The sequence below is a fragment of the Nannobrachium achirus genome (genome assembly GCF_963921795.1).
Source record: "Nannobrachium achirus genome assembly, chromosome: 21".
Classification (NCBI taxonomy): domain Eukaryota; kingdom Metazoa; phylum Chordata; class Actinopteri; order Myctophiformes; family Myctophidae; genus Nannobrachium; species Nannobrachium achirus.
The window spans coordinates 39,781,033-39,803,203 of record NC_137828.1 but is presented as its reverse complement, the minus strand read 5'-3'; the positions used below and the strand labels follow the sequence as shown (position 1 = coordinate 39,803,203).

The 22,171-nt window shown below is 41.8% G+C and overlaps 1 protein-coding gene across 1 annotated transcript in view; it reads left to right on the top strand.

Annotated features, from left to right (window-relative positions):
- Positions 1–22,171, top strand: part of esyt2b (extended synaptotagmin-like protein 2b) — a gene marked incomplete at its 5' end in the record, with an annotated part of 59,470 nt that overhangs the window by 3,709 nt on the left and 33,590 nt on the right. The window contains 6 exons of the mRNA XM_080751765.1: positions 5,085–5,126; positions 7,969–8,103; positions 8,534–8,610; positions 8,714–8,786; positions 12,741–12,830; positions 18,720–18,775. Of these exons, the coding sequence (XP_080607891.1) occupies positions 5,085–5,126; positions 7,969–8,103; positions 8,534–8,610; positions 8,714–8,786; positions 12,741–12,830; positions 18,720–18,775 (473 nt within the window). The remainder of the gene's footprint in view (positions 1–5,084; positions 5,127–7,968; positions 8,104–8,533; positions 8,611–8,713; positions 8,787–12,740; positions 12,831–18,719; positions 18,776–22,171) is intronic.

Sequence of the window (22,171 nt, the reverse complement as noted above, 5' to 3'; positions counted from 1 at the left end):
TCGTGAAATTGTCCTCCATCATATACTAGGATGAATTAACTTTTGTTGAGCTTCAAATTCAGTACCATTTCTTGAACCCTCTATATACTTCAGCACAGTTGGTACGCTCTTATTTCACTCAACACAAATCAATTTGCCCCAAAAAGTAGATCTTCAAGCTTGCAGTTGCAATGTGTTGTGAGCTTGTAGATCACCTATTTTGGGAAAACCGTCCCCCCAGAATAGGGATTCTGTTGGTTCAAGTGGTTAAATAAAAGTGGCAATTTTAAGCACATTTTGATTATTGCGATAATAACGTTAATAATCACAATTATCTTTGCCACAATAATCATGAGTCATGACATGTAATTTTCATATCGCTCCATCCCTAACCCGAACCCATATGGACAGAGCTGACATTGTTGGAGAGAGACATCATCAAGTCCAGCTAGTTAATTATCTGAAAGCTTCTGTCCTCTCCAGAGGGAGTGCGCCGCGCGCGACACGTCACCGTCAGCCACAGCGACAGACCATTAAATATCTCACTGGGTTACATCATCGGAGTCCAGTCCCCACGCAGATCGACCCTGTGATGATGATCTCTGATGACTTATTTATGGCTGTGCCGAAACACAGGCAGTGAGAAAAGCTGATTCTGCTGACACCAGACTGAGACTGGCTGTGTTGTGCTGCCTATTAAAAGAGAAGGCAGAGCAGCCAGGTTTAGAAAGAGAGGAGAAAGCATCCACATGAGAACACATCCCGGCTTGACTTGTGTGTGCTGTGTTCATGTTTTCAAACACGCAAATAGCGAGTCAAGTACTAACATGTTTGTGGACTCACTGTCCAGGCCGAGGTATTGGCCAAAATGTGACCTTTTGGACAACAGCAGTTTCAGCAAGTATGCAGCCAATGTGGCTGGCTTTTTAACCACTTTCAACCAGGTATTCTATTTTTATTCTGAGCAGTATAGGCAAAATCAACAGTTTTTGGGAATGAACTTCCCCCCAAAAAATAGCATCTCACAAGCTCACAACTTGAGCTTGTAGATTGGCTATTTTAAGTAGTAATGTTTTTAGTTATTTTGTATTTATTTAAATACATTTTAATTTAAAACATATCGGTCAAACCATCGGTAATCTGTGGTCAACTAGGTCTAGGACTCTCCAAATTCTGGATTGGCATTGGACCCAAAAATCTGGCCTTTGCCTGGCTAGGCTAGTCTTGTTGTGGAGACTGGAGAAGGAAGAATGCATCAACTAAATGGTACAACTGCTGTATTTGGTAATATCTGACAGAGAGACAGAGAAAGTATTGTCTTGACTTACACCCACTGAACTACAATGAGTAATAGGACTGATTGATTGTGAATAATGTTAAGGCTGAGTAGACACTGTACGAGTCAGAGAGTTTTATGAAGGAAGAATGCATCAACTAAATGGTACAACTGCTGTATTTGGTAATATCTGACAGAGACAGAGAGAGTATTGTCTTGACTTACAAGTCGGATAGTTTTATGAAGATTAAATGCAGACTATTTATAGATTTAAAATTGAGCTGGTGTCAGTTGTTTTCCTCCACCATCAAGATTTAGGTGGTAATAAAGTTGGCATTGATTTTTGCGGGCCATTCCAGCTTAGTGACCAAAATCCTGAAGTTAGAACCCAGCTTCTCATATTACTAAACTGTATTTTTGGTCCCAGTTAATTTCCCTGGCTGGGTGAATCATTTGCCACATGGTGCTGTAGTAGCTACATATACGTCCACAAGTAAGTCTGTGCCTGTAAGAACTGTATCCTGTGAGACACTACAGTAGCAGACATAAACAAGCAGGTCTATTGTTTGAGAAACTCGACCTGTTACTGTAAGTGCATTTCTTATTGGTGTGTGACCATAGTGACTTATGGTGGTTGCATAGTCTGCATACATAACGGAGACAGTCATTCAAAACCCTTCTGTTGAATAGGAAGAACACAGCAATGACTGGTAGTACTGAGATCACGTGTCTGTCTTCTGTGTTCAGGTCAGGACTCAGGAATGTGATTTTTCAGGTTTAAATGGGAGATTATCATGTTCTTCTTACCCAGATATTGACCACATATGCCTTTGTGTTTATTTGAAGAGAAAATACCTTGAATCCAAGAAAATCTGACCTTTTCTATAGTGAGTGAGTTGAATCTATGTACTGATTGTGAATGCTTTGATGAAGGCTCATACTGTAGCCAAAACGCATAAGCGTTCATTTGTTGGTGTACGCTAATGAAAAAGTGGAAATGTGAGTACTTTGTCCTCCATAAAACAGGTAAACATACGGACCAATTGTTGTTAGGTAAAGCGTGAAAAGATATTTTAGTGCAATTAATTGGCAGCTTAATTATGAACAGATTTCCAGATTCACACTAATTGAGAACTGGGCAGAACTGAGTAGTAATTAACTTCATTCACAATAGTGTGTCACTAGTTGAATGAGCGATTGATCCGTTGTGACTGCTGCAGACTGCACCTACTTTGTCTGAATGAGCCCAGTCAGTCAGTATGTCAGGTTTAACAGTGCGGCTAATCGCTGTGAGTTCAATTTCATTGCTGCCCGAGGAAGAGTTTGTGACTCGAAGCGCCTTGCCAAGTGGTCTGCGTGTTTATATTTAGCTTTTGTGTGTTATTTGCGAGCCTAGAAAACACTATAAAGTATGCATAATCGCCTGTCGGGCAGAAATCTCTTATCTCAATATTCTAACTTATTGTGTGTTTCTTTTTTTTTTTTTTTTTTTTTTCCTTCATAAATATGCCCAACTTGATCATCAAGTAGCAGATCCACATGCTCATGCTCAAAACGTGTTCGCGCCATGTTTTGAGCTTGTCGATCTGCTACTTTTGCTGTTTTCTTTTCTAAATTTAGAGTAGCCAATCATTTTTTACCCTCTTTTTCTCCCCACTGTAGTCCTTATGCCCTCCTCAGTCATCTTGGACTTTCCACTTTTATTCGTGTAGAATCCCAATGATTACATAACACGGCCACTTTCACCTTAAAAGCCTCAATCTGTCACACTTACTTCTTGAGGTTTAAGGCAACAACCTTACTGTACATCCTGTCTTCCCTCTATCCTCTCCATCCTGCTTTGACACTCTAGTGCTGGATCAGCACTTCTTCCACGTACATTATATTAGCATGAGGACTGGCCTTGTATCCCTGGAGCTGCTGCAGAAAATGCTGTCTCCCCAGATATCCAGCTATAGAGAGCCATTAGTTTGGGTAGTTCGGTTAAGAAAACACTGACTCCCCTTTTAGCAAGATTGTGTGTCTAAGGAAAACCTTATCTGTGGGCGTGTGTGTGCGTGCGCGTGCATGCAACACCATTATGCCTGGACTCTTCTCTACTTAATTGCTTGATGCTAGAACTCTAAAGAATGTGTTACTAACTTGCTTTATGGTGGTCTGTAGACTTCAGGCAAACCACAGCTTAGACCCGGTGAAATTAGTTATTTAATACGATATGGCATTTGTTTGTTTATTTATTTACACTTTATTTCCTTGAACGCCATGTAAAACCTTTGAAATGTGTACCTACCATGATATTCAGATTTTACAATGTCAGTAGAGGCTCCCAGGTTTCCAGTTAATACTGTATATTCATCCTATTCCTAACAGGGTAATCTAATATACTGTACATAAATACAGGAACAAAGTTTGACATCCGTGGGAATACATCTTAAACTATTCAGGTTTATTGCGTGTGAAATTGCCTATGCTTGTTATTGCTCAAATGAAGCAATAGGTTCAGACTTCCAGTATATTTATAGCCTTGATATCACTCAAGACAAGCTATTTCTCAGATTGATTCAGCAGCCAACTATCTATTCATTATATTGATCTATGACACAAAATAGAGGGTTCTCTTGGGTTTTGGAAGTGTCATACTTAAAGAGAAATGTTTCCTTCCCGTTAGGACTTGAACTAATTGGCATTGCCGGATTAACCTTTCACAGTGCCCGGTTCTACGACCCGTTTCGGTGCCCCCGGGGACGTTTTGTCAGCGGGGGGGGGGGGGGGGGAGCAACGTGAAAAACGTTTCACAGTTCACTTCAGCAGCCTTTGCTTCTAAATTTCAGCACTTTTGCTGCAATAGTTGAGTCTTCTTAGTTCTTTCACTTTCTCCCCGCTGTTTGATGCCACCCCAAGCTGTAGCACCTAAAGCCCTTGCATTAAGCCGGCCCTCCTAATTGGTATGGGAATTACGTGCCGTTAGTTCTTTTTTTTTGCCGCATAGTACCTATGAGGCAAGCTGTGTCTATCTGACTGACTCTGAGTCTATTATTCTTGAAAACCGCTGGGATCAGATCAGTGCCAAATTCGTTGTTCACACTACCAGTAGGCCAAGGAGGGAAATGCATGAATATTTTACTAATATTGACATTGTTAGATCCAGGGTTTCTGAATACTGGGCATCTGCACGTGAAATTTAAAGTTGTATACGTAAGACTGTCATGGTTTTGACATTTTACTTTTACGTCACTTTTACTTGACAATTAATTGTTGCTCAAATAATTTTGATTAATGATTTATATGTGTGTGTGTGTGTGTTTTTTTTCTGAACATTATGATTGCAAATTACATTTCTGTTTGGCTTCTAGGTTTCGTAAACAAAAGGTGCATAATGTAATAACTTTATACTGAATGCATAATGGAAATAGCCGATCTACAAGCTCAAAGCATGTCAAAACGCGTCCCATGATGACGCGTTTCCACTATTTCCACTGTTTCCACTATTTCCACTATATATTTTTTAAACACAATCAAATAAAAAACTATTTTTAAAACAATTTTGAAAATATGGGAAAATGATTCAACATTGAAAAATGATTATGACGATTATTACAGTTATGCAAAAAAGTATTGTGATTATCTCAAATAATTGTGGCAATTATTTAATAATTGGGACAGGCCTGTGTATACAGAGTACATTCCTCAGTGTTCATTTAACTGTGTAAAATGTGCAAATTCACCCAGATGTTAAACTCAAGACTTGAACACCACATGATTGACTGTGCTTGTGGGCCTAATTAAATCCTGCATAGAGATCATCTGTGTTCTGTCTGTTCCATTGCAGGTGCAGTTCCCCGATGTGGAAAGAGTGGAGTGGCTGAACAAGGTAAAATATAAAATAGTAATCATTGTCTGATGTGTGTGGAGGCAGGGAAGCGCTCCTTTGACATTTCATTGAGGATACTCTTTTTCTCTAGTCTCTATTAGTGTGCTGTGCTCACTGCACTGCACACGTTAAAATTCTTCCAAATCCCTGTGGAAACAACCTTGAACAATTTTCTTTTTTTAAATTCAGTACGCACGCACGCACGCGCACGCACACGCACACGCACACACACACACACACACACACACACTGAATTTCCCCCTTGGGATAATAAAGGTATCTATCTATCTATCTATCTATCTATCTATCTACACACACACACACTGCCACAAGCTAGCTGATGTTTCTCTTGCCGAATTAAGATTTCATCGGTGGGACTCCCAGCTAGATGTATTTGACTGACTGGCTTCTTGATATAGTGATATTTTGAATGATTTGATTTCGTATATCCTATTGGACTTATTTAAGTGGTGTTAAGTAGTGTTAAGAAAGGCAGCTTTTAGGTAGTAGCTTTAAAAACTAGTTTAAATTCCCTTCATATCACCAACACGACAAGAATAAAATGATATAATGGAATGCGAGGGCCAGAGCCATGGTGCCTTGGACACAAATGTTACAAACCAGTAAGACTTCCTAATCGGGAGATAAGCGACCATCAGGTCGCATACACAAACTTTAGAAGGCAATGGTAGCCCGGAGGGAATAAGGGAAAATGGGACAGATGCATGTTGATGACATGACTCTAGAGATACTGTGTACCACTTTGCCTGATTTTAGGGCAAAATCTGTAGGAGCAGTGTCCAAAAATGTGTTTTGCAAGAATCGGCCTCATGGTGGTGCTAGAAGAGGAATGAGGGGTGGAGGTTGTGGTTTGGCATCCAAGGAGTGTGTGTGTGCAAAGTTTGGCAAAATTGTGATGTGTGACGTGTGACTGACAGATAGACAGACAGACAGACAGACAGACAGACAGACAGACAGACAGACTGACAGACTGACAGCCGGTGGAGGTTTTGATAGTAACTGCGACCTGGCGGTCGCAATGATACTCTGGACAGGTCTACAAAACATTCATGTAGTAAGATGTAGAAGTGATACTGTATATCTTCAAACTTTCATATCTCAGGTGATGGTCTTCCTGCTGGGCATTAATACTGCCTGATGCACCTCCAACAGTGCCTTTTGAGCAGGTGTGCTGTGACACCTCACTGAACACCTCTATGGGCCTAGACGGGTCATCAGCTGGGGACCACCAGTCGTTGACTCTCCACTGGTGGCGGGGCGACGGCAGGGATCTCATCTTTCCCTGCCACCCCCTGCTGAAGCCCAAGGTGTTGTTTGGCCCCCAACTCTTGTGCTTCTTCCTTTGCCACAGCCAGAAGCTGCCTTTCTCTGCCTCCTCAGCCAACTCTTTCACGGCTTTCCGATGCTTTGCTCCTGTGTGGATCAAATGTTGCGAAGTAGGCGAACAGTTGAAGAACCTACGAAGCCCCTACACCTCACTTCCACAGGGCACGTAACGGCTCTCCAGCCAGCCTGCATACTTGGCTTGCTTCCTCTCGTTAGCAGCCTCCAAGACCCCTTCCCATGGGACAGTGAGTTCGACCAGAAGGACTGTCTTGCCAGCCTCCGACCACATGACTAGGTCTGGTTGGAGCGATGTTTCCACTATCTCCCTGGGGAACTGGAGCTGTTTCCCCAGGTGGACCCTCTTGGTCCACTCTTTGCCCGGTGAGAGGAGTCTTGCTGTATCTTTCTGGCGGGAGGCTCAGAGTTAAATGAACACTCAGGATTTTACTGTGTAGGAAGAAAGGAGCCGAGGAGAGAGATGGAAAGGATTTTTTTTTAAATGATTTATGTTAAGGAGAAGAGGAAGATTAATGGGAAGAGGGTGTGATTCAGTCAGGAAAGGAGGACATGAAGGTTGACATAAATATGCTCGCGGGAGACAAGCTGCCCATCAACGTGATTCAATGGTTCCAAAAATATGCCATTGTGCCAGTTGAGTCTCCTCTCCTCTCCTCTCCTCTCCTCTCCTCTCCTCTCCCTCTCACTCTCACTCTCACTCTCACTCTCACTCTCACTCTCACTCTCTTCCTCTGGTGTCTGGTCTTTCATGATCCTAGATGTTTGTGTTCCCGAATACCTGCTTAATTATCTGCCCAGAGTGAGCGATGCCCACATACCAGGGGAAGTTTATATGACCTCGGCTCGTCCCCCCCCCCCCCCTCCCCCAGTTTCAGGACGCTTAAGGGGAACAATGCATTTTTATAATGCAGCCACTACTCTGTGGAATGCCCTCCCTTCAGCCCTGAAATCCCTAAATTCTCTGGCAAGATTTAAGAATGACCTCAAATCATACACTAACTGGTCATAGTTAGATCCCTACCCCGGATAGCCCACTCTCTGCATTGGATTCTTCTCTTTGGGTACCTCTTGTCCTATATGTATTGCTCCCGACTTTATATGGATTTCCTTTTCTTTGTTTCATGGTCGTTGTACAGTTTGGAAGTGAGCTTTGGCTTTTTTGGCTTTTTTTGGCGTTTTCCATTGTTGTGATTTTTTTTTTTTTAAACTGCCAATAAAGTATTCCATATCTATGTCTCCTCCGCTACTTTTTTTTCTTCTTTTTTCTAAGTATGGCTGTTTCACTTTATGTATATATTCTTCGTTCCCTTTCTTTGGTGTACCTTGCTCTTTGCTCTACACTGTTCATTTTTATTCTTTTCATACTTCTCTCTCTGTAACTTTTTTTAAATATCCTTATACTGCTGTGCTGCCTCCGGGCGACTGATTTTCCCCCTTGGGCTAATAAAGGTATCTATCTATCTATCTATCTAACTAGACGGTGAGGCAGATGTGGCCGTACATCTGCCAGTTCGTGGAGAAGCTGTTCCATGACACCATCGAGCCGGCGGTGAAGGCGTCCAACGCCCACCTCAGCACCTTCTGCTTCAGCAAGATTGACATGGGAGACAAAGTGAGTGTCTCCCAAATAACATTTCCTGTGGTACAGTAGTTCTTTGCTCAATGTTGTTACGTGTAGTTTCTTCTAACAGGTGATAAAACAGACTTCCAGCAGCAGGTGTTGTTGGGACAGCCTGTGTGTGTGTGTGTGTGTGTGTGTGTGTGTGTGTGTGTGTGTGTGTGTGTGTGTGTGTGTGTGTGTGTGTGTGTGTGTGTGTGTGTGTGTGTGTGTGTGTGTGTGTGTGTGTGTGTGTGTGTGTGTGTGTGTGTGTGTGTGCACGCGCGCGCTTGAGTGTCTCAAATAGTTTCCATGTGTTGTGGGGTCACCGAAGAGGTCGAGTGCATGCGAACCACGTGGAGACTGGGGCTACAGTGATGTTTCCTTTGTTACTGTACACACGGTGTTGTTGTGGTCATAACTTTTTCCCTGTGTTACATTGCAGCCCCTGAGAGTCAATGGGGTCAAGGTTTACACAGAAAATGTTGACAAGCGCCAGATCATCATGGACCTACAGATCAGGTGATCCAGCCAATCCTGTTATAGACCGCATCTGTTTAAATCATGTATATATATATATATATATATATATATATATTTTAATATACCTTTTTTTGTTCATCAGTTTTGTTGGGAACACTGAAATTGATGTGGACATCAAAAGATACTACTGTAAAGCTGGTATTAAGAGCATCCAGGTAAGGACGTTTCACTATTAACCTTCTCAATTAGCGATTTGCGACACGTAAAGTTGTAGATCAGCTATTTTCACCCTAAGTGATTTAGTGTATGTATGTGGAGGGGGCCTTGAATAGATCCATGAGGGACAACAGTCGGGGTTTAAGTGTCTAATGCATGGAACATAGTTATAAGCATGGGTTTGACTTTGATTAGATATCCATAAATGAGTGAAGAGGGAATCTAAACGATTAGGCTTAATTTATCAAGAATGCAAGAGAACTTCAGTTAAGATTAAGATAAAACGGCTTGAGTTTTTGTCTTAAAAGTGAGTTTGAAAGGCATATTCATCTAAAAGTATGATGTAGCATCATTCATAAGCTTCTTATTATTCAATACTCAGACATGGTAATATCAAATATGCTTTTTTGCAATGTTGAATTAGACACATTTCTTTTAGGTTCTAGAGAAAAGAGGAGATTATTACCAAACTGTTCCAGTGAAAACAAAAACATTTAAAGTATGTAACGTGAAATTATTCTTCAAAAAAATAATAATTAGATTAAGGTAGCACATAACCTACCTGGAGGAAAAAACAACATTATTCTTGGAAATATTCAAAAAACTGTTTTTCAGCAGCTTTCTGACAATGAGTGTAAAATTGGTCCTGTAGGGGGTTTACTGTGCAGTTCTACTGACTGTGCTGTACTCTCTTGCTTTATGTCAGTATGGCAATGCATATAGGCTGTAAGAGTCTAGCTAGGAATGTCTGGGGCTCTTGCTGATAAGGCTGCCCTGTAAAAATTTGTACCCTGAATAAAAAGACCTTGCTGACTTAAGAGTGTGTGTGTGTGTGTGTGTGTGTGTGTGTGTGTGTGTGTGTGTGTGTGTGTGTGTGTGTGTGTGTGTGTGTGTGTGTGTGTGTGTGTGTGTGTGTGTGTGTGTGTGTGTGTGTGTGTGTGTGTGTGTGTCACAGCCTCCACAGTCTATTTTTAGTCATTTGGTTTCCAACATGTCTTTCTCTTGGCTAACTCTTTGCTTTCTCTAAAGCCTGATTCATACTTGTCGCACGCCAAAAATAGCAGACCTACAAGTTCACGACACATTGTGAGCATCTATTTCCAGTGCGCGACACGGTGCACAACCAAATCTTGCGTAACCCTAACACTAGCCCTGGCAAACTCAAGCTCTACAAGAATTACAATAGATACTATATATTTGCTATTTTAAGATGAAATTATTGAATTTGAATTGGTCAATCTATCAATAGAATTCCTGTTCAGAAGCCTCTTCTCTAAAACCCTGAAGATGACCACAATAAATAAGAAATAAGCCCTCCGGCTTTAATGAGTGATACATTGACTGTATGTTGGAAAGTGCTTTTGTGCTGTTTTTCATGTCACCAAAATCAATCAATCAATCAATCAATCAATCAACCCTAATGGTCTTGAATATTTCATAAAAGCAAAGGTTTAAGCATCCAGGTTCTCAACCAGTGGTCCGTGGACCACCAGTGGTCCTTGAGGGGGTTCCAGGTGAGCCCAGCTAAATGATGGAGGGTTGTTAACCAAATGGGCCCCTATAGATCTTTAACTCTTGAGAGTGTAAAATGATTCATTTTACGTTGCAAATACATTTAATCAATCCTAATGGTCTTGAATATTTCATAAAAGCGAGGGTGGAAGCCTCAATCTTTGAGCATGTACAGTAGGTGAGTACTGTAGATATGTATGAGTGTTTACTGCAGGGCTTGTTTGTATGCCCTTGGCCCCTTGACTGTATCACAACTGAACAAAGCTGGTACAGAATATATTCAATCCACCTCCTTGGAGACTAAGTGATGTTGGACCTGTCCCTGACAACGCTCCCATTATGTAACCCCGGCAGAACACATTTCTCCTGCAGCTCATTACTGTACGCTGCTAATACATCAGTCACGGCCCTTGCCAGGAGGAGGCAGTTCAAATTACCCATAGCTGGCGCAGCTCAGTCTCACCCCATATCTTGTGAGAATTGTGAGATCTTCGATCGCATTTTGAAAGCGGCGCTGGCTCTCGTGCGGCGTGCCACGGTTTGTTTGTGTGTTGGAACAGAGAGGAGAAGGCGTCAGATCGAATAATCCTGACAGTTGTTGATCGTTATTTGCAGTATAGCTGAGGTAAAGGATGACAACATAACTGAGCGTTGCTACTGCACAAATCCTCACTGTTAATTTATCCTTTCTCCTAACTGTGGAGAGTAGGGTGACCGCATACCTTCTGGAAACCCCAATGTACAGCCATGTTTATGTTATAGCATAGAATAGGAGTCAATGGATCATAGACGCTCCATTTTGCCTCTGGCAGTGTTGCGTCATGACCAGGGCAGGAATTTCAGGGAGGCCATGAAGGCCATGGCAGTCGTTGCCCCTCAGTTTGGCCTTGTGCCCCTCCAAAAAATGGCATGCACTGAGGCCACAGTGGCCTTAATGCCCCAGCTTAGTGTACCACTTTCTCCTCTGTCTCTGTCTCTGTCTTGTCAATATGTAGACACCGGTGTCTCTTTCTTGTCATGTCTTTTGTTGAGTCCCAATCTTTTTGGATCAGATTGTATACACCATAATTTATTTATTTCACTGCAGAGAGTCTACAAATTACATTTAAAATGATCCTTAACCCTTAAATTCAATTAATTCAATGGACCAAAATCATTTAATTTGATGGCCTTCCTGCCCTTGCATTTGGCTTTTGTGCTCTCAAAAAATAGACAACACCAAAGGCCAAGTGGCCTGGCCCCTAAAATGACAAAATTCCAGGCCTGGTCATGACGTATGCACCAGTGTCTTTCACCAGCACCCGCAGCAAGCATCTGTTTACCTGGTTACCATGGCAACGCTAACACGACTCCAGCCGGGTTAGGCAGGGGAAGTGTTCATTTATCCATTTGTAACTGTGGAGAGTAGGGTTGAGATCCGGAATCCGGAGGAACCGGATCCAACATTGAGGAACCGGAATCGGTTCCATCACATTTATAATACCAGTGGTTCTCAAACCTTTTAATTTCAATGACCACCATCTGAGAGAGTACAAATGGAACCAAATTGAATGTGTTTATCAACATTTTTGATCAAGGCCAAAATGATGTAGATTTTAGGAATTGTTAAAGGGAACCCTGTTAAAGGACAACTTTGTTTTTTTACAAGGGTTCATATTTTAGATAGTCATTAGAGAAAAGATTAGATGAGTGTTAAAATGTTTTCATTTACTTCTTTCTATCGTTTAGTGATTGTAACGCATGCCCCCAGGTTGGGGGCATGCATGCAAGTGGCTAAATATGTCTTTTTAGACACAATAAGCCCATTCCCAAGATGCACCGCAATCTTTCATGGGCAGATGTGACTTATGGGGGCTGGTGTAAATAGTAACAAAGAAATTGCCGGCTTATTGTGTCTAAAAATACATATTTAGCCACTTGTACGCATGCCCCCACCCACTGAAATCAAAACACTAAAATCGCTAAAACAATAGAAAGCAGAAAATGAAAACATTTTAACACATCTTTTCTTTTCTCTAATTACAATCTAAATCTCTATATGAACCCTTGTTGTAAAAAACTAAAATTGTCCTTTAAGGAATCGGACCATTAAGGTGGAATTGTTAAGGAACAAGGGTTGGTTAAAATCCTAAATGATCCCGACCCTAATCGAGAGTGTAACCAAGCGGACCCTAATGGGTCAAGGCCCACGGGGGGGGTTGTTGTGTATAATGTTTCCAGCCGGTCATGTGCGCCAGCCCTGGCCAGCAGCAACAACACCAGGGAAGAATGTTCCATCTTGCACACAGTGACATTACGAGAACAGCTTATTAGGTGGGTCAAGGGCCCGCATGGTGTGAGTTACCAGATACTGAACGACCGCTCTCTTTAAATTGTGTGGCGCGTGTGTGTGTGTGTGTGTGTGCACCTCGGCATCATGTGTCCCTGTTGTGTTTCCACAGCTCCACGGAGTGTTGAGAGTGGTGATGGAGCCGTTGCTAGGTGACATGCCCCTCGTAGGAGCCTTGTCCATGTTCTTCCTCAAGAAACCGGTGAGTCCCGTCCGCACGAGAAGCTATCGACTCACGACATCGATCGTGCACGCTCTTTCCGGACCATGCGTTTCTGTGATATTGCAGGGGATGTTTTGAATGTGAATGCGATGTGAGCTTGTCACAGCACCTGCAATCAGAGACACTTTAACCCATTTAGGCCTAGAATTATTGACTGCTTTAACCAGTGAAAAATAGCAGATATACAAGCTCACAGCGTGGCACAGAGTTCTGAATGGGTTAAACTCTGTGACAGCGTGACAGTCATAGAAGGAGTAATGATGGCAAAGGAGCTTGCAGAATTATACACTCTGTCTGTCTGAAATAGTACACAATCTAAAGGAAATTGCTCACACGCGGGTTGTAGAATTGTTGACGTTTTAGAGTCAATAAATGACTTAAACAAAATGTGATAAACATCACAGCTGTGCTTTTCTAGATAGAAAATAATTGTAGGTCCATTGTTCTGTTCTGGAAAAGGGCTGGATTCAGCTCACTTGTGTGTTGACACATTATGATTGCCGCTCTTTCTGGATGAAATGAGCTTAATATTACACTTTAAGCTCAAAGGTAGCAATACCACAACTCATGTCATAGCTGCTCCACGGCGTACTGTTATGTTCTTATATATTGTGAAGCCCTGCATTCCACTCCATTTCCTGCCATTTCAAACCATTCCCAAACGTACAGAAAATAATGTTTGCCAGTGCCACACTTCATCAATGTCCTCTTTCACCCTCAGCACAGAGCCACTGCTGCACACAGCCAAAGGATAATTATATTTGGCCGATTTAAACCAAATAGGCCTTCTCAGTGGAACTACTGTACACATTACCGCCTTAAATAGCTACAGATAAAACCTAGCCCTACTTTACTGGACATGTCTGCCCCGGGCACTTAGCTGGACTCAAAGTTGGAGATAACACCAAAGGAGACTGAAGAGCTCACATTGGCATAGACCCCCCCCCCCCCACACACACACACACACACACACACATGACACACACATGCATGCACATTGCACACAGGCATATAGCTGTATGACAGGATGACTGATGACAATTCATCAGCACGTCGGTCCCGGCCGATGGGTTTTCTTCATAATAAAAATATTTTTTTTAATATACCCGTATTTTCCGGACTATAAGGCGCACTTAAAAGCCTTTAATTTTCTCAAAAAACTACAGTGCGCCTTATAGTCCAGTGCGCCTTATATATGGATCATTCATTGACATTGACATTCCCTTTAGCCCAGCTCCATCTGTTTGATGCATAACGCAACGGTAGCGTCTATTATGTGCGCCTTATAGTCAGGTGCGCCTTATATATGAAAACAGTTTGAAAATAGACCATTCATTGACAGTGCGCCTTATAGTCAGGTGCGCCTTATAGTCCAGAAAATACTGTATATCTTATCTCTTCCTGGTTCATGATATATCCCTACAGGGGATATACAGGGAATTCCTCTTCTTCGTAATAATCAGAGCCAGTTCCTGGCAGGGACAATTGCAACCCGAAAATCCATTATTTTCATATAAACCATAATCCTCCTCCTCGTCGCTGGGTGTGAGAGATGGATGCTCCATCTCTCTGTCATTTCCCCCAGCCTTCCAGAGAAGGTGTGATCCTGTGCGCCAAATAAAAGAGAAACATTCCCAGACCATAAGAGGCGTGCAGCTTCTGGTACACACTTCTGGTCAGGTGACTGACACCACGGCTGATGCAATGCGGTGCAGTCAGTGTAAATATCACTTCAGCAGGACTTCTAACGGAGGAACTGATGATTTGACTTGACTGTGATATCAAGCAGAGCGCAGGGATGCCACCCATAATAACATTGATTTCCTTTACTTTATTTGGCATGTTGATCGTTATGTACTGCAGGAAGGAAAGAAAAACCTTGCAGATTGAACGGTGCATACCGCAGCCTCCATGGTCGTGTCAATTAAAAGCAAGGGACAAGTTAATAGAGCTCTGGATTCTTTATAGCGGTATACACACACATGTAGATGTATGTACGCACACACACACACACACACACACACACACACACACACACACACACACACACACACACACACACACACACACATGTGAGCGTCTTACTAGCTGTGCAAGTGCTCCACTCTCCTGCGGCACGAGACACATCTGCTGCAGTGCAAGTTGCTAAGGGTGAAGAAAAGAAGAAGGGTGTGAGATAGCGGCTCATTAGCTGAAGCTAATTCCCTCTGCGGAGTCCAAGAACACTCACTGAGAGGCTGATCTGTCAGCTCTCTCTCTCTCTCTCTCTCTCTCTCTCTGTTTCTTCTTCTAACGTCTCTCGTCTTCTTTGATGGATTCCCCCCCCCCCCCCCCACCCCACCCTAGTTCCTCTTTGACCCACTTAATTTAACTCAAGAGTGCATTTTCCACACTCTCGTAGCTAAATTATCACTCAGGCTTTTGCTGCATTAATAACGATGACTAAATATCAGTTATTTGTTCTGTTAAGTGGCAGACACAGAATGTTAATGACTGGCCTGGATTGGAATAATCAGCATGAGTTTATTTTAAGCTTAGATATTCTAAAACGATGTCAATGAAAAATAAATGTCTTCACTGGCTATTTGGCTGCTTTCCTCGAGCAGCAAATGGAATAAAATAGACCAGGGGTGTATTTTTAGCGGAGCACGTGTGCTTCGCGCTTCTGGCATGCATTGGAAACGTGTCAGATGAAATCATAGGCATTGTCTAGCCTCTAGACTAGAGCATGGGTCTTCAACAGGCAGTCGTGGACCCCTAGCGGGTCCTCACAATTAGAACAGGAGGGCGACCAATCTTTGTGTGATTGGAACTTTCTATATTTTTACATCAACCCTAGCATTCCTATTCTGGAGGGTAACAAGAGGATGTGCCAAAAGTAGTACTCTAGATCAGCTATTTTTGCTGAAGAGATTTGGTGTAGAGGGAGGAGAAAGACCAGACCAAGTACACTATTAAGCCAAAGGTCAAGTATTGAGGGGTATGTGTTTAAATAGAAGAAAATATACATTAACATGAATCCGACAAAATAGTTTTTGTAAACAAACTAAAAATAACACTGATGATAGTGCTGTCAAACAAGTCTATGAAGCTATGTATTACATTTATTAAAAAGTTTAATCTGCAACACAGTTTTATTGCGACCGTCAGGTCGCAGTTAGTAAAACCTCCACCGGCTGTCTGTCTGTCTGTCAGTCAGTCTGTCCGTCACACATCACGTCACACTTTTGCCCTACTCATATCTCCGCCACCGTTGGCCCTATCCATGCCAAACTTTGCACACACAATCCTTGGCTGCCAAACCACAACCTCCACTCCTCATTTCTCACATGGCCCTCTTCTAGCGCCACCATGAGGCTGATTCTTGCAAATCACATTTTTGGACACTGCTCCTACATACTGTGCCCTAAAATCAAAGACAAATCATCCAAAGCGGTACACCGTATCTCTACAGTCTTGTCATCAACATGGATCTGTCCCATTTCCCACATTCCCTCCTGATTGCCTATCATTACCTTCTAAAGTTTGTGTATGCGACCTGACGGTCGCTTATCTCCCGATTAGGGAGTCTTACTGGTACAGTAAGACTCTCTCCCTCAGCTAAGGGGTTTTGGCCTGAAAAATATTGAATACCGATGGTCTAGACTAGAGTCTACTGTCCAGTGAAGTATATCTGATCAGACAATAATGCATCATAATTTGTCATGATATCAACTAGCATAATTTAGTGTAAAAAGTGAACAAATGGCTACTTTGAGATCGAACCAAGACAGAGGCTTGTTCAAACAGCACATTCTTCGTTTGATTGCCTTAAATGACCACCTGGACAGCAAACAGATAAGGAAGCCATAAAGACAGCAGAGTACAGACCCCAGGGGCATGCGTGTGGATTAGGGCGTCAACAGAGCAGCTGTTAAAAGCTTGTCTTGTCTTATCTAGGAACACATTTTAAAATACAGGGTAACCTTATACTAGTTAAATAATCGATAAGTTGGTGAAATGTGGTTAAACACACAGTTGAGTTAATCATATCCTATCTGTGATGATTCTGTGACATTCAAGAAGAGACTACATGCTGATCTTGTCTTCTTGACAAACAGTAATTCTTAAACTGTAGTACCTTTAGCATTTAAGGTTTACACTCTTTACATTGTCAGATGCAAACACATGTTTAAGGGTTTTGGTTTATATAAGTGAGACATACAGTATACACATTGAATAATAAGGTAGAACTGTACTTTAAGACATTGCATTTACTTGGAGTAAAAATATCTGATCTAGGTTGGGAGCAGGTTAGTAAAACACATCTTGACATGAGATCTTGACATGAGACACATGTTAGTCTAATTCTGTAGGAGATACACAGAGGTCCCTCCAGGGTGTCGACTCAGTGGGGCATCACCAAGCCAAATCTTTTGTTAGATCGGAGACAGCTGATTAGATGACCTAGGGGTTTCTGACCCCTCCTCTGATTCTCCCCCAATGCTTGTAAATGTTTATAAGGTGATAGCAAAATGTAACTTGGAGAGGAGAGAAGCCCGCGAACGGCGGAGGACTGTCGGAAAAGCTGGGAGCTCCCGCTCCAGCTACTATGGAAACTGACCAATACTCTGTCAATAAATGGACCAAGGAACAACACTGCTGTCTTCATCTTTCCTCTCAAGTCCTTCCTGGACCTTATAGAAATTCAGTCTAATCAAGAAGTCTAAATAGGAGCTATTCCCCAGAAACTACATAATGGTACCAAAACCCTGGTTTACTACACCAGTAAGGATTAGGACAATATGAACATTTCATGTCACGATTATTGTGACCGAATAAATTGTGATTTATGATATTATTGTGATAATCGAAATATCCCCAATGTCCATTATCCTAGGGCTGAACATTTGCCTCACGTGTTGTGAGCTTGTAGATCTGCTATTTGAGATCTGGTAGAGAGTGAAAAAAGACTGTATCAAGTATGTTATTTCCAGGTCCGTTTTGACCAATTGTAGAGGGTTTAAATGGTACCAGATAAGCAGCTCTGCAAATAAAAGGTGAATTGATCCCAGTGCATGACCGAGGATAATTACGCGATAAAGTTAAATCTCCACGATACAACTTATTGTGAGTGTTTTTTATCACAATAAACGATTATAACAGTAAAGTACAGTAAAGTAAGAAACAAAATAAACAACAAAAGGAGACATCACTGAAAAATACAGGACGCAGCAGCGTAGGGAGACATTGAAACAAAAAACAAAGACCACAAAAAGCCAGGGTATAAAGGCGTGTAGCAAGGCGAGATTTAGAAGTCTATAGCAGCCTCAAGTGATAAAAGCTCGATCCATCTGACCACAGCATTCATTGATCTCTTAATCCATTTTGAGCGCATTTTCCAATTTGACGCCCTGGTCGGAAACTACGGTTTAACATAAGGCTGCAGGGAACCTAGGTGTGCTGTTTCAACACAAGGACCATAAAGCCCAAACACTATGACCTCTGTTTTACTCTCGTTTATGCGTAGAAAGTTAAAAGCCATCATGCTCCGCATAAGCTAAATGTGTGTCTGTGTGCATGTGCATGCACATAAAGTTCTCAATTATTTTTTACAGTTTGCTTCACCCATGTTTAATTGGTGTTTCCTTTGTTTGCTCTGCTTAATCAAGGCGTGTGTTGCCTAGATACCATATTGACTGGAAGATGTAGCACCTGGGCCACATACATCTAAATGTACTGTTGGAATCAATTATAAGTAATTTCTTTCCACTTGAGCAGACTGTGTGCATTAAGGTGATGAAAAGACTGCAGAGACAACCTATTAATTATCCAGTAAAGTGTTAGTAGCATTATTTTCACAGGTTGCTTGTTTTCCTTTTCCTGTAGATTCTGGACATCAGTTGGACTGGCCTCACCAATATACTAGACATTCCTGGGCTCAAGTAAGTATATCTGACACACTTAAGGGGTGTGTGTGTGTGTGTGTGTGTGTGTGTGTGTGTGTGTGTGTGTGTGTGTGTGTGTGTGTGTGTGTGTGTGTGTGTGTGTGTGTGTGTGTGTGTGTGTGTGTGTGTGTGTGTGTGTGTGTGTGTGTGTGTGTGTGTGTGTGTGTGTGTGTGTGTGTGTGTGTGTGTGCACACTTAGAACCACACCACAGAACGGGTCACTGAAACACTGTCACAAATATTGAATGGCTGTTATGCGTACAAAGGGATGTAGCCTACTTAGCACCTCATGACAGAATAGTGGAACTCATAGCAAAGGACATATCAAAAATATGCATAGCCTCAGTACTCAGGTTTTTATTTTCATTTGTGTTCGGCTCATAAAGAAAAGCCTGGGCTAACGTGTTGACATGTCAGGCATAGGAAGCTGTGTGCTATGGGGAGCAGGGGTGGGCCATGGGGCGGGTGCACAGATCTGTGATCCAATAGAATCCACTGGCTGTTTTCGGCAGTGAATGAATTCGCTCCTCTAGACCAAAATCCACCTGTGTTAGGGCAGGCTAAAATATTCATCTTCAAACATTCCCGTGTCATTCCATCCATGTTTCATCTCTGTGATAACCCAGACATTTTTTGACAGCTAATAAATATACCAGATGTTATTGTGGTTGATGAAGAGTCCAGGGAAGTGTCTATATTAGTGATAGACACCTTGGCTTTGACAGTGTCTTCTCAAAGGTTGGACCTCCCGTTGTCCCAACCTCCCGTTGTTCCGTTAACATTCACCAGGTTAACATTCTATTCACCAGCATCGGCAGGTTAGAATTTCATCAGATTACCATTCACCAGCGAGGTTACTGAGGTTAATTTAAGGTTAGGATTAAGGTTAGGTTTAGGTTGTCAGGTCGGAAGAATGGGAGGTCGGAACTGTGATATGGCACCGTTTTGACCTTAACCTAGACTAGAGGAAGCCTTTATTTAATGACCAAAGTCATTAAATACCAACCACTTCTACATACTATATCAGAGCTGGGCTCTGTGCATGAATATTAGTTTTTATATTTGCCCAAAAAGGAGGCAAAAAGACTAGCAAAGTATTGTGCTGTCTCTGCCTTAATTGGCAGTCGCCACATATGGCAGAGACACTGTTACTGATACTCGGAGTGTTATGTTTATTGTATCATGAAGACATATTATGCCATGATTTTGTGAATGCAACCTTGAAGATAAAAGCCCTTTTATACCTACAAGAAGGACAGGGGTGTGAACTTGAATAGCAGTAGAAAGGGGGCACACTGTCTTCACTTACGAAACCTTTATTATTGATACATTTCGGTCACTCAGACCTTCATCAGGCACCATCAAGCCTGATGAAGGTCTGAGTAACCGACGTTATATCAATAAAAGGTTTGTACGTTTTGTAAGTGAAGACTGTGAATGTAACCTTAACTGTACCATTAATATTTGTGTCCTTGTATGCTCTCTTTTATGTGGAGATGAATACTTAATTAAAATGTGTGCGTGTGCGCGTGCACATGTGCTTGTGCGCGTGCACGTGTGTGTGTGTGTGTGTGTGTGTGTGTGTGTGTGTGTGTGTGTGTGTGTGTGTGTGTGTGTGTGTGTGTGTGTGTGTGTGTGTGTGTGTGTGTGTGTGTGTGTGTGTGTGTGTGTGTGTGTGTGTGTGTGTGTGTGTGTGTGTGTGTGTGAGAAAAGCCAAAGGGTTACAGGAATGCAAATGCACTGTTACAGTACCTGATAGAATAAGACGAAACGGCTGCCAGGCTTTGGGCACCAATTCAGCATCTCTTCTGTGTGGACGGCAGTAAAATAAAGGAACGAAGGGCAGGCTCAGAGCCCTGCCAGGCATAATATCAATAAGCTGTGCATTTTTAAAACCCCCTGCTTTTAGCCTCCCAGCGTCTGAAATGTTTGTGAGACCAAACACAGGGGACTTGTCAGACTCCATGCTGGCAAAGCTTTTAGAGCTGAATTGATAGAACACTGAGGAGAAACAGGGGGCTAGCGAAGGTTCATTTAATTAGAAAGCACAATGGATGGCTCAGCCTGCAAGCCACAACATGGTATGGGAACTACTGATTGTAATTCATGACCGAGGGAGGAGGAAGGGACGGTTGGGGTGGAGGGGTGGGATGGGACGGTAGCATATCGTTACTGTCGGGCAGAAGCCTTGGTGTCTCCATAACAGTATTTCATTTGTTTATGTTTTTCTTAACTCATTCAGTGCCCTATACATTTTTGCGATGACAGTGTCACAAAAAAAGTAGCAAAGATTGCTGATCTACCAAACATAACCTAGTCTGATGCGTTGTGAGCTAGTGGAAAATCTTTACCTATAATGACATGCCCAAAATAGAGATGCCTGTCTGTCCTGTTCTTCTTCAAGAGCAAGAGTTTATGACCAAATAGCAGCTGCGTTGGATCCACTGGAACACAAGTCGACTAGAAGTAACAGTATTGGAAATACTCAAGTAAAGTACAAATACCTAAACATTTTATTTAAGTACAGTACTTGAGTATATGTACTTAGCTACTTTACACCACTGCCATTCACCACCTATCCCTATTTATAAAATAGCCATCCAGTTGAAAAGCAAACGCTATTCTATCTATACATGTAGAACACATTTGCATGAAGTGATGATTATCACTATTTTTACAGCTACATTGCCATTTTCAGATAAGTAAAGGTAAAAAATATGAATCAATGAATAATGCATTTTACCCAGTGGGGATCATTACAGTATATGAGATCAGTTTTCTAAGTGGATAGAGAAATCACATTTACATTTAAATATCATTTCTGTCAGGTGAAAACTGAAAACTTTGTATGTCTATTGGTAAAAAAAAGATGGATCCAATGTAGTTATTATTTAGTCACAAGCTCTTATTACTTTTCCATGGTTCAATATTTAAAAAACCCACACAAAGACTTAACCACTTTCATTTAAATGTTTCTTTTTTCTAAAATAGCAAAGATGGCAGATCTACAAGCTCGATGTGGCACGTTGTGAGCTTGTAGATCGGCATGCCTTTAACAAAACAAAAACAGAAAAAGTTGTAATATGGAGATACAAGGTTTCTCCCTGACAGCAATGATATTATGGAGGATATTCAACAGGGGAAGGACTTTACAAACATACACGTAGCGTTGGCTCAATTAGATAATTTAATTGTCATACAAAATAATAGCGATTAAGTATTTAATTGTGTTTGACGTCGAACACTGTGTCATATTGTATGAATTGTACGACAGAAAACCTTCATATTTAGTTACTTTTATACTTAAAAATTAATAGTGGGAAATAGACCATTTACATGCTCAAAACATGTCGCATCGTGAGACGTTTTGAGCTTTTAGTTCTGCTATTTCCA